The 12,984-nt window shown below is 42.7% G+C and overlaps 1 protein-coding gene across 1 annotated transcript; it reads left to right on the forward strand.

Annotated features, from left to right (window-relative positions):
• Positions 1-2,867: 2,867 nt before the first annotated feature.
• On the forward strand, positions 2,868-10,823 carry chrne (cholinergic receptor, nicotinic, epsilon; the record flags this gene model as incomplete). The annotated part of the gene is made up of 12 exons (XM_084450247.1): positions 2,868-2,931; positions 3,992-4,125; positions 4,886-4,930; positions 5,145-5,254; positions 5,417-5,572; positions 6,662-6,756; positions 6,968-7,168; positions 7,969-8,083; positions 8,314-8,428; positions 9,550-9,757; positions 10,343-10,476; positions 10,626-10,823. 12 exons carry the CDS (start codon positions 2,868-2,870, stop codon positions 10,821-10,823), a joined length of 1,575 nt encoding a protein of 524 aa, XP_084306373.1.
• Between the last annotated feature and the right edge of the window lie 2,161 nt (positions 10,824-12,984).

Raw genomic sequence — 12,984 nt, forward strand, 5'->3', positions numbered from 1 at the left:
CCTCCCCTCACTCTGTCTCCCCCTGTCCCCACCAAAAACCGCCTCTCTCTACGGGGCTGTCTCTTGCTTTGTTACACAATCCAAGGGTCCAGAGATTAGCCGGGTTCAGGCGTCGGCTGATTAAGCAAGCCGGTGCGCTCTGTCCGACAATAACCCCCCGTTGTCCAAACCTCATCATTTTTCATATTTGATACTCCTGAACAGTTTAAACAAACAGGTTCTCTTTCAGATCAACCCCAATCTCGCCCGCACACAGTCCTATATTCTTGCCAAATCTCTAAAAGAAACATGTCTATCCATCCAAGAAGATAACATAAGAATCCTGAGAGCATCAAATGTTGAAAAGTGAGCACTCTAGTCACTGTTAGGTACAGTATGCAGAGCACAGAGTAGGCTATCCTCTCTGTGTCAACAACAGATGTGCTGAGTTCAATTGTACTGAGGTATTTTTTTATTTGTTTATTGTCCCTGGTCATAGATTTGGGCTACTGGGACAAGGTTTAACCTCAACACTATTTACATCCCTACACACACATTCAAATAGCAGGTCTCAGTCCACATTCCTTGTAGGCCTAATTCAGACTACATGTTTGTCAGTGACTTACGTAAGGGACTCTACCCTGCCGTTTAATAACTCCACAATGAAAGGAAACCCTAGCTTTTATGGTCAAACTCATTTTAGACTTGACAGACCTGTCTCTTTAAGAAGCACCAATAATACAAAACTATTATCTAATTAAAATTAGCTGTTTTGACCTAAATGTACACTAGCTCATGAAGTAAACACTAGTAATGATAGGCTACTACACATTATGTTTGTCCTACTTAAATTTGATAAGGTAAAGATAGGCCCTGTCTAAAGTCTGAGGTGAGTAGGTTGATAAACTCTTTGTCACATGTGTGTGTTCGCTCTAATCTCCCTTCTGATAAAGGCTGGTCCCGTTCACTGCTGGTGTTGTGGGGGAAGGGCAGAAACATTGAACTCAGAGACCAGCCGGGACACGTGTGCTCACGAGGGGAGACCAAACAATGGTATTTTCAGCGGAGGAGCGGGAAAAGTGAAAGCAGGGGCATTCATTAATCGAGAAGGAGGGAGGGTGGGAGGCGGTCATGAGGCACTTATACTCTGCCTGGAAGATACCAATTGAATTAGGCAGCGATTTAGCAGGGGAGACTGGACCCATGTGACAACATGTTCTTTTAGAAATTAAATACTTATGTTTGACCCTGTCCTAGTGGCGATGTATATTGATCATTGAAGATTGTAAAAATATAAGTATGATCCAAATAAATTCATGTAAAAATAAATAAACTTCAAAAATAAGTAATAATTTAATAATCTATTAAACATTACACTTTTCCATGGAATGAATACCATGTACATTACCTCCATTTGCTGTCACAAACTCAAGTCAAACTGATGTTTTTGGCAGTAGAGGAAACCCTTGTGGGGGTGTTTTACTTACAACAGAGGTTATGTGAATAACAGTTCACTTCTATTAGTTTAGGATCGGGCCTGATCTAGGCCTGGAGAGACCCCATCTGGTGAAACTAGCCTGTGGTGAATCTTGCTCCAGTTTAAAACAACATTAAAGACATAAAAACAACGCTACAGGATATCAAAAAGAAAAAATCAGAGTAGCCACTAAAATGCTTTATAAGGGTTAAAGTGTTCAGATTAAGCATTAGAGACCTTGTAAATGTGATATAGTGACAAGGCAGTGAAGGCCCACAAAATCGGAACATTCAGATTTGTAGGCCTACTACGCACATACAAGAAAATAGTTAGTCACCATCAAAAGCATTAATATGTTCACATGAATAACACTGGATTATTATCAAGGGTGCTCAAAGAGTACAGACCTTCGTCCATGAATGCATTTCGTGACTCTGTGCGCGCATGTGTGTACGAGCAGGACATGTTTGGTATTGCTGCATTCGTTAGGTCGAGAGCATTATGCTAGTCCAAATCCCATGTGTCTGTGACCTTCCCATGTCGATATACAGTATGATTGTTAACAATGATTGGGGGGAATTTTTCGCCCCTGAGAAAAAAATGTATTGAGGTGAATGGGTGGTTGTGATTGGGCGGCTCTGTGGCGCCCACCTCAGGTTGCAGCTAGTGGAGGGTGGTTCGGTGCACTCCGGGTCCTCCCCCCGCACACCCCAGTCCAAATCCTGTGTCTCTAACACCCCCATACAGGGAGCTGACTTCGCTCAAAATGTTGTCTTAATTTGCCGCATGATTTGAATTCGCTCCAAAATGTAATGGTAGGCTATCTAAGTTGGCCAATGCTACACCCCTCCACCGAGTTTCATGAAAATAGGTCTGGTAGTGTTTGGTAATGCTGCTAACAATAATCAAACACACGCCACCGAAAGCACTGGCAGGAGACGCGTTTTGGTCTCCCGGACACAGAGTTTCCGGTTACCTCAAAGGAGCTCATCTCTGTTTAACTACATTTATTTTTAGAAGGAAATCGCACACGGTGGAATTCACATTCCACAGCGCAAAAATCAGTCTATGCCATTTTATCACTTTATAAACAATGTTATAAGTTCAAGTTCATGACGATGGCAATTTGCTTTTTGCTTCATAGAATCTGCTTATGTCATGTGAAAAGGAATCCTGCTGAGTCCCTCCCCCTGTATGTGCATGGAGTATAGCTCTAGTTTTCTTCTTGTGCGCTTTTACGCACAAAGCAGCCATTCCACACACTCGCAACTACTATTACTGTCTGTAGACACAACAAAATACACCCACAAGCAATAACAGATAAATTAATACACACACACGAACACACACGCACACGGGTTGGGGGCACAATTCATCTTCAAGCACTCTGTACTGTGTTCCGTGAGCCATCATGACAACATGGCCCCACCTCAGCCCCCCCGACTGTGACCCCGTTGCTGGAGTCCTGCATCTCTGTAAGAGACTGGCGTATGTATTAATACCCCCGGATACACAGTGAGCCAGTCAGCTACTCCCAAACTGGGCCCCCACGTCACCTGTTCACCTTGCTTACACACACACACACACACACACACACACACACACACACACACACACACACACACACACACACACACACACACAAACACGCGCACACACACACACGCACACACACACACACACACACACACACACACACACACACACACACACACACACACAATGTGGAGTACGGGTATAAAAATGTGGTGACGCTTTTCAACCGCTTAGACAACTGTGAATTAGGAGAGCTTTGATGTCGCTGACATAGCAGGCAGAAAAATGACCGTAAAAATAATTGTCCCTGTCATCACCGCCAATAGCATAATGATAATGGTGATTAGTATGGACGACCCGAGTGTGACTTTAAGACCGAGTTTAGCGCTTCCCGGCTGCTGTGTAACCCGAGCCGGGGGTAGCGACAGCTGGAGGAGTGAGGTGAGGGGTAGTCAGATAAGGGGAGACAACGGACCATTCAGAAAGAGTCTCTCCCTTTCTCTTTCTTTTAACATTTACTTCAATAATATCTGGAGCACTGCACAAAGATCAGTTAACTATGGCAATGGCAACCTCTTTTCGGATGTACATGGTTGCAACTGTACTCTGGGTTGGGATTGTACAGGGTAAGTACGCATATTTTCTGTAAGGGTCAGACTTAGACCTCCTGGCACCTCTGTGCTCACTCTTCATGTGAAAGTCCTAAGTGTTATTTTCTGTTTTTTAAAGGTTTGGCATGCAAATGTACAGTAGGCCTACAAGAAAGATAATGTAACTTGAAAATAAGTCTGGTTGGGGATACTGTCAAAGACCATTGTTATGGGACTGTGTCTTTAAAGTTAGTGTTGTTTAGCCTTGATTATGATTTGTATTTACTGGCAGTCTCAGTGACAAATTTCTCTCTCTCTATTTCTCTCTCTCTCTCTCTCTCTCTCTCTCTCTCTCTCTCTTTGTCTCTCCATCTGTCTGTCTGTCTGTCTGTCTCTTTCTCTCTTACAGTGAGTTGTAATGAAGAGTCTGTGCTGATTGGGGACCTCTTCAGAGGCTACAGCAAAAACATCCGTCCAACAAACGACCCTGGAGAGAAGGTGGCAGTGCAGGTGAAGCTGACCCTCACCAACCTCATCTCCCTGGTGAGAGACCAAATCTGCTACACCAATGCCATCACCGCACACACAAGACCCCAGGGAAACAGCAAAGGGCATCGACGTCCCTATTGTTGTATAATAATAAAAAATAATCGAACCTCGAGGGGTCTTTATTGGCCACACGTGACACACACAAACACACGTGAGTGAGGGAGACACAACACACACAACACACACAACACACACAGCACACACAGCACACACACACATCTTAAGTGGTTTCCGGTGGAATTTGTCCCATCCAAGCTGTCCTCCTCCAGGGGCAGCCAGGAGCAGTGGGCAGCCTTGTCAGTGGCGCCTGGGGAACAAGTCCAAGTGCTCAGCCCAAGTCCTGGTCAGGGACAGGACTGAAGAGCATCTGTTCTTCTGCATGTTTTTTTATAGGAAACCCTTGCGAACACAGAGAGAACTTGCAACAGACATGAAAGGCAGAAATGCCCGGGAGACCTTCTTGCTGCGAGGCGAGTAAGGCAGGTTAAGTACTGCTCCACCGTGCTGCACGTGAGCGACTTTGAGGTTTTGCTTGAGAACACTTCGGCACACTGCCGAGAGCTGGGAGCAAACCAGGCACCTTACGATCCCCAGCCGACTGCTCTACCTCACAACAGTGCATCAGCATTTTCACAGAGCTACAAACATATAGAGCTTCAAGTGCGGCTTATCCATTTATCCGAGAAACAGTAACTGTATATTAGGTGATGCACACACACACATTAGACATTCACCCTATTCATCACTCCAACAGAATGAGAAGTCGGAGACTCTCACCACCAACGTCTGGATCGAGATGGTGAGTTTCTGGATCAGTGTTCTTGTTGCTGTCCTCAGTTCTCATCTCACTTCGGGCATAATCTAGTTGAAAAAAGTTCAGTCACGCTTTGTAGCTAAACTTCTGCATGTCTGTCCCATCTCTCTCAACCCTATCTTCTGCTTAGTTTATCTGTTTACTCCTGTGTTGCGCCCCCCCTTTCTCCAATGCCAACACCCCCACCCCCTTCCCACAGCAATGGAATGATTATCGCCTTGCCTGGAACACCTCTAAGTATTTTGGCATTGATGTGATCCGTGTGCCTTACAACACAGTGTGGCTCCCTGACATCGTCCTTGAGAACAAGTGAGGCAGTGGGGAAGGGGTGCCATCTTTTCCTTTTCCTCTTTATCCTGTTCATTGCACTCCAGTGTCTCTCTTTGGTAGCAATATCTCAGCTCTAAGACTCTAATCATCTACAATCTACCCTTCCTGTCCACACCATCACCCTGTTCCTTTTTTCTGCAGCATTGACGGAAAATTCGACGTGGCTTATTATGCCAACGTGTTGATTTATCCTACTGGCGACATGTACTGGCTGCCGCCTGCCATCTACCGCAGCACCTGTGCTATTGAGATAACCTACTTCCCCTTTGACTACCAGAACTGCTCTTTAGTCTTCAGGTCAGTCCTACAGGAACCTTAAAGGTGCTATAGATAACATTTTTATGAAGACAAATCAGAGAAATAATAATAAATTAATAAATAAACAGACAAACAAACATCCATATAGCTTTTAAAAAGGGTCAGAATAAAAGTATTTTACGGTCTGAAATGAATGTTGTGTTTATCGCTGTCTGAGATGTCTGAAGTTTTATTCCTACCTCTAAGAAGTATCCTGAGCCAATAGTATTATGACGTTGGTACAACACGATATCTTCTTTTTTGTTTTTTTGATGATAAGTCTATATAAAAATCACACCCAGCTGGTGAAGTAAATGGAGGTTTATGAGCACTCTCTACTGCCCTCTAGTGCTGGTGTGCAACGATATTGGCAATCCTGATTGGTCTAAACCTCATGCTACAAACAGACACACACACAGAGACACACACGTCACATATAGAAGTGTCTGCACCTAAGTTTTATTTATAGTTTTTGTCCAATTGAAATTAATAATGAAATGTTCAGTTAGAATGGTAGCGGTTGGTGATTGGAAAATACCCAGACATTGCAAAATGTCACTTCTCCTACACTTTTCACAGTACTTTCACATATTATTAAACCAAAATGTTCTGACTTTCATGCTTTCACTCACATTAAAATATTGAAACGATGGCTATTATAGTTTTTGAAATATTAAGTGTTGTTTGAAAATCATGCTCCCCATTCACACAAATGGTGGAATGTTCAGTGCTCCATTCTAGCGGCAGTTGGTAATTTCAAATTTTCTAACTTGTCATTATCCCTACGATCCCTACCGACCTGCGGTGCAAATATATGTGCTGTGACATTTATACTTTTTGAGAGAATTGTCTGAAGCTGGCCATGCTGATTGGTCTAAATCTCATGCTATGTACGGACAGACATACACACAGACAGACATGTCGCGTATAGAAGCGGCCGCACCACTTTATCTATAGCACCTTTAAGCAGTGTGGCTGCTGAGGGTCCAGCCAGTGTTTGTAATTTTTGAGAACCTATCGTATAAGATAATAAGCTAACTGAATGCACCTTTCACTGGACATTTGTGTCTATGCCTCCTTGCACCTCAGGTCTCAGACATACAGTGCTAATGAGCTGGACTTGCTACTGGCTACAGACACAAAACTCATTGAGTGGGTGGCCATCGACCCTGAGGCTTTTACTGGTAATGTACACACAGACATACTCACACTCACGCTTTCTCTCTCCCCCTCTCTCTCTCTCTCTCTCTCTCTCTCTCTCTCACATACACACACACAAACACACACACACACACACACACACACACACACACACACACACACACACAATGACACAACCTAAAGCAAACACTGAACATGTATCATGATCAACTAGTCTGTGCCTTCCTCTTCTAGAGAATGGCGAATGGGCTATAAAGCACCGTCCTGCCAGGAAGTTGATCAATTCGCGCTACACCCCTGATGATCTGGAGTACCAGGAGATCTCTTTCAACCTGATCATCCAGAGGAAGCCTCTCTTCTACATCATCAACATCATTCTGCCCTGCTCCCTCATCTCCTTCCTGGTCGTGCTGGCCTACTTCCTGCCTGCCCAGGGTGAGTACTTCCTGGTCGTGCTGGCCTACTTCCTGCCTGCCCAGGGTGAGTACCACTGGACTCTGGCCAGCAGTGGGTTAGGGTTCATAATAGATCTATGGTTCACTTAGTTGTTTGTGTACTTGCTACAGGATAGACTTTACACAGCTTTTCCTCTCTTATTGTCCCCCACCCGATGACATCGGACGCTTCACACAGCTGTGCTTTGGAGTTCCACGTTTGCTAGCCGAGCATGTACTTATAAAAAGACACTCTAGACAGAACGAGCATCTCTCAGAATGAGAAACAGGGTGAATGAAACCCAAGGGTCAGCAGCTACATATATATCATACTGCGCGCAAATGGTCAGACATTTCACCAATGCAGGAACGGCATACCTGCATCTGCCTCGCGTTGCCACGAAGCAAGCTAAAAAACTGACTGGTGCACATTGCATCTTTGCAGGAACACTTAGGAGTCATTTGTGGAGATTTCCAGAATTGAAAGAAAATGCTCAGGATCCCTTCTACCTTCACATAGAATTTAGAGCTCCGGGAGTTAAATTTTATCCACATACTGTGTAAGAAAAAAGAAAAGAATAACACTGAAAACATTTTATGTATTCATATTCATTAAGGAAACATCTAATTTCCACTCCTTCATTACCACAAAGGGACATGCATCATGGGTGGGGGACAACATGTTTACTGTGCACTTATCTTGTTTTAGAATTAGCTGTGTTTGTTAGTTGTGTTTTGAAGCTAGGTTAATATTTTGAGTATCCCTCCCTTATCCTATCCTCTATGTTGTCATTTTCACAGCTGGAGGACAGAAGTTGACGGTGTCCATCTCTGTCCTGCTGGCTCAGACTGTCTTCCTCTTTCTTATTGCTCAGAAGATCCCTGAAACATCTCTCTCTGTTCCCCTCATTGGCAAGTGAGTTAGAGTGCGTCTGTGTGGGTTTCTATAACTCTACAATGCTGACACTAAAAGGCTCAATGAGATTATTCAGTGCAGTGCAACAATGTCTGAACTGATTTCTTACTGCTCAGGATCTGTTAACTCCTCTCAAAATCTCAAATCTTTCTAATTTGTCTTTTCCTTTGGTTTTGTTACTACATCTGACCCAACCTCCTCTCCTTCTATATCTTTCCTCTCATGACCAGATACATCATCTTTGTCATGTCGGTGACCACTCTCATCGCCACCAATCAAATCGTGGTGTTGAATATCTCCCTGCGCAGTCCCACTACCCACAACATGTCCTATACTATCAAACATGTACGTATACCTGTGGTATAACACGGTAGTAGGCCTACTAAATAAACACTTACTACAACACCCCTTGAAAAGAGCAACAACACACCATCATAACTTAAAGGAGTAGTAAAGGGAAAATGCATGTTCTATCCATGTTTTAAGGTTACTTATAATCATATACAATGGTTCAGATCAAAACGTTGACAAAACTAGCACTTTTGAGAAAGTCTGATAATTGCTCTACCACCGTTTAGGTAATACAATGGATGTGGGTGGGCACCTTGAAAAATCATTCAAAAACATGTTAAACTCTCAACTCTCAACTCTCAAAAGACAAGAAGCTCACCGAGGGGGTAATTGGTGTCTGTTGGTGTTCTGACATCAAATTCGCCGCAAAGTATGAATCCTGTAGGGTTTTATTGATCATTTTATGAAATCCATTGACTTGTATTGAAGCGACCGTTGTAGATGTGTAGATCAATCTGCAGAGGGGATTCAGGAAGCGGAACTACATACGGTAGCTATTGTTATTGTTTATGTTGCTAGGCTACCTAGTTTGCGGAAGTTTACACACATATGTGCTGCGACTAAATAATTCTATGCTAAATATTGAAAAAAGCCTTTACAGATTAACTAGAATCTTACTTTATGGTGAATTATATGTCATAACGCCAACTAACACCTCGGTGAGTCTCTTGTCTTTGAAATTGAGAGTTTAAGATGTTTTTTGAATGATTTTTCAAGGTGCCCACCCACATCCATTGTATGACCAAAACGGTGGTAGAGCAATTATCAGACTTTCTCAAAAGTGCTAGTTTTGTGAACATTTTGATCTGAACCATTGTATATGATCATAAGTAACCTTAAAACAGGGCTAAATATGCATTTTCCCTTTACTACTCCTTTAACGCGTGACTGATTTATCGTTTGACCGATATTTTATTTCTGCCACCGGTTGCCATCACCCCTTCCACAGAGGACTACTCTATTTGTTTACCTTACCTTTTTGGTAGATATACAGTATCTGTGATCTGTGACCTGTTCCACTCTGCAAACGGAACCGTATCGGATCCACACACAAAAGAAAACTCAAAATAAACTCTCCACATAAACCTGACTGGATGTACCTCTGTCTGGTTCAGGTGTTCCTGGAGATGGTCCCCCGCTTCCTGGGAATGGCCCCTATGGTGGACGACGGCGAGGCGGAGGCAGAGGTGAACGGAGTGAGAGAGCGGCGGAGGAGCTCCTTTGGCCTGATGCAGAGAGCGGAGGAGTACGTCCTAAAACAGCCACGCAGTGAGATGATGTTTGACAAGCAGAGGGAGAGGCACGGCCTCACTCGTTCATTTGGTAAGATTCATTATGGAGACAGTAGTAACAATAACACAGTTTTACACTAGCTTTGCTACATAGTACATCTCTAATTTAAGTGCATAGATAACCAGAGGAAGTACAGGGACAGTTTCTCTACTTCATCAACAACAACACAAACAACAACAACAACAAAATCATAACTTAACTATGAAATATACAAATTCCATGTTATTGTTCCAGTTTCATTGCACAAAATAATACTGTACATTTATTACTAAACAGTTTAATATTGTGCACATCCATTAAATTAAATTGAGCAGTACTAGGAGGCCTAATAGTAGTCTATTATCAAAATATGCCCAATATACAGATGTGGGACATTCCTTCTGTACTGTACTTTGCACCGTACTCTCTCTGTGATATGTTGGTAGTACAGCATGTTAGACTGCAGCTAGCAGAGGACACAACCAGCATTCTAAACCTATTCCAGAGACATCACTCAGTATGCTGTTGATTTGCGCCATCTGCTGTCAAAAAGATGAATCTAGTTCAGAGCACTAGGATAGGGAGTGCCAAGGGTCCACTGCCTTGGAATGACTCTGTCTCTCTACCACCCCCTAGTGGATGATATTGATGTAAGCTCCACAGCCAGCCTGTATAAGAGCCTTGCCCAAGCTGCACCAGAGATCAAGGAGTGTGTGGACGCCTGTAACTTCATTGCTGAGAGCACACGGCAACAAAATGAAATTGGATCTGTAAGTATTGTTTGTGGTCTGGGTAGGTGCAGACCAGTCTATCGTCTTGCCCAACAGCCTTTACCTCACTTTTGTATCAATTAAAGTTAATTCAGGACATTGATATTCTGGACCTTCTGCATCTCTGTCTTACCATTGTTGTCCAACAGGAAATGGAGAGCTGGGTATTGATCGGCAAGATGATTGACAAGGTGTGCTTCTGGATCGCCATCCTCCTCTTCTCCATCGGAACGGTGGCCATCTTCCTCACAGGACATTTCAACCAGGTACCAGAGTTTCCATTCCCTGGGGAAAACAAGAAATACCTGCCCGTCTTGGACGATCCAACTGACCCCCCTTCTCTTTAGCCAATCAAGGGTAACCACAACTCATCATTTTCAGAGTAAGCTGTCATGCTCATCTCTTCTCTTATTTTTTTACCCTTACATAACTTATTTATAAATAAGTATTTGTCGGAGTAGATTGGTGAAAGTGATACCAGATGCCATTTTTCATACTGTGCAATGTATGTTAGTCTAGTGTCTAGTTATTGGGCTGTCTGTTACAGTAAAATGATGGTGCAGTATAGTATGTAAGACTATGAATGGGGTATCGACTAAGTAAATAAGACTTAATTTTCCAAAGAGAAATTGTAGTGTGCTTTTTGTAAATAATTAAAAGCTGGCAATAGCACATTGTTTTATAATGCTTTTATAATCAATTATGCTGAAGTTTACCATTATGAAGGTATGCTCGGGGCTACATTTAATGGGATACTAACTTAACTGGAGTTTCAAACCATCACTTGAAAGCACAATGTTGCTGATTTTAGATACAGAGACGCATTTATTAAGGACATGAATACTCTATATTGCTATTATTGTGGTTTGTATTTTTAATGCTGTTTGTGTTTATAATTCTGTAACAATAAAGTCTAATTAATTTTCTAATCATATGACTATGGTAGTTATTGACAATGATACTGACCAATACTGTTAGGCCAGAGGCGTTTCTAGGATCTGAAGACATTGGGGACTTAGTCCAGACATTGGGGGGTTAACCTACCTCTATTCTCTCTCCATTTGCCCACTTCTGTTACTTTCTCTGTCTTGACTGTTGCCGTCTAAGGTTTTTGTTAGTCACCATCTCTCTTTTGACTCTATAGTCTTCTCTTGCCATCTCTGTTTCTCCACCAGATCTTCGTCTTCTGTTGCTGTCTCTGTCTCTCCATCATATTCTACCTTTCTGTTGCTGTTTACATTACATTACATGACATTACAGGCATTTAGCAGAGACATTTATCCAAAGCGACTTACAATAATTGCATTTAACGTACAGTAGGTAGTCAATGTACTACTACTCACAAGAACTCACAAGTGCATTTCCCCTCTAAACAAGTGACAGAGAGCACAATCTAGTGTTAACGCCAAAGTGCAAGAGTGGCAAAATAGAAATACAATAGGTGCTTAAGAGAGAGTATCCTTGTAGTACTTCTTGGAGAGGTGAGATTTGAGACTGCGGCGAATGTTGGGCAGCAACTCTGCTGTCCTGATGTCAGTGAGCAGTTCATTCCACCACTGCGGAGCCAGTAGAGAAAAGACGTGTGAATGTCGATTGACCGCAGGGACATCGGAGTGATGGTAAGCCAATCGCCCTGAGGTAGCAGAGCGTAGTATTCGGGAGCGGGTATATTGACCATGGGCTGGAGGTAGGAGGGAGATGTTCCTTTCATTGCCCTGTATGCTATCAGAGTTTTACACTGGATGTGAGCTGCTACAGGGAGCCAGTGTAGAGAACAGAGAAGGGAAGTTGTGTGGGAGGATTGGGGTGATTGAACACCAGGCAGGCTTCAGCTTTCTGGACAAGCTCTAGAGTCCTAGTCTTCTGTTGATCTGTTGCTGTCTCTGTCTGGACTGTTTTCACTTAAGTTTTTTGGGGTTCACAATTTGAGTTTGGCAACTCTGTCGATCACTGCACAATGGTCCACAACATCATTTTCAAAGGACAGATCTACAAGATGGTTATGCCTCTCCTGATTCGCCTGCAATGTAGAGCTCCAGCATTAATTAGTTTGAAATTTGTACTGTATTTCTATAATGGGTAGTAGCCTCATTAATATCTACTCTTATTAACACGTATAGCACTAAGTGAATTTGTTCAACTATTTTTGCTGCCATAAAATGGGTGGAGTATGTACATTAAGCCCAAGTATCATAAGCACTTCTGAGTCAATAAAAAAAGAAAACTGCATCATTTTGTGCTGCATAATGTTTCTTCCAAGAAGCTACTTTTTACTTACAGTACATGCCAGAATTTATGTAAGCCAATCACATTTGCCAATCTTGAGTTAGGGAAGTAGCCTACATGTATGATATGTGCTGGCTGAACTGACAAGAAGCTGTAAAAAACATGGTCCCATTTACAAATTTCTACTCCTGTTTTTGGTACTCATTTGTAATAAAAAATTAAGAGATTCGTGCTTTGAATAAGACATATGCCTACAGTATGTTAGAATATTACAAATACTAG

Source organism: Borostomias antarcticus (genome assembly GCF_949987555.1).
Source record: "Borostomias antarcticus genome assembly, chromosome: 15".
NCBI lineage: Eukaryota > Metazoa > Chordata > Actinopteri > Stomiiformes > Stomiidae > Borostomias > Borostomias antarcticus.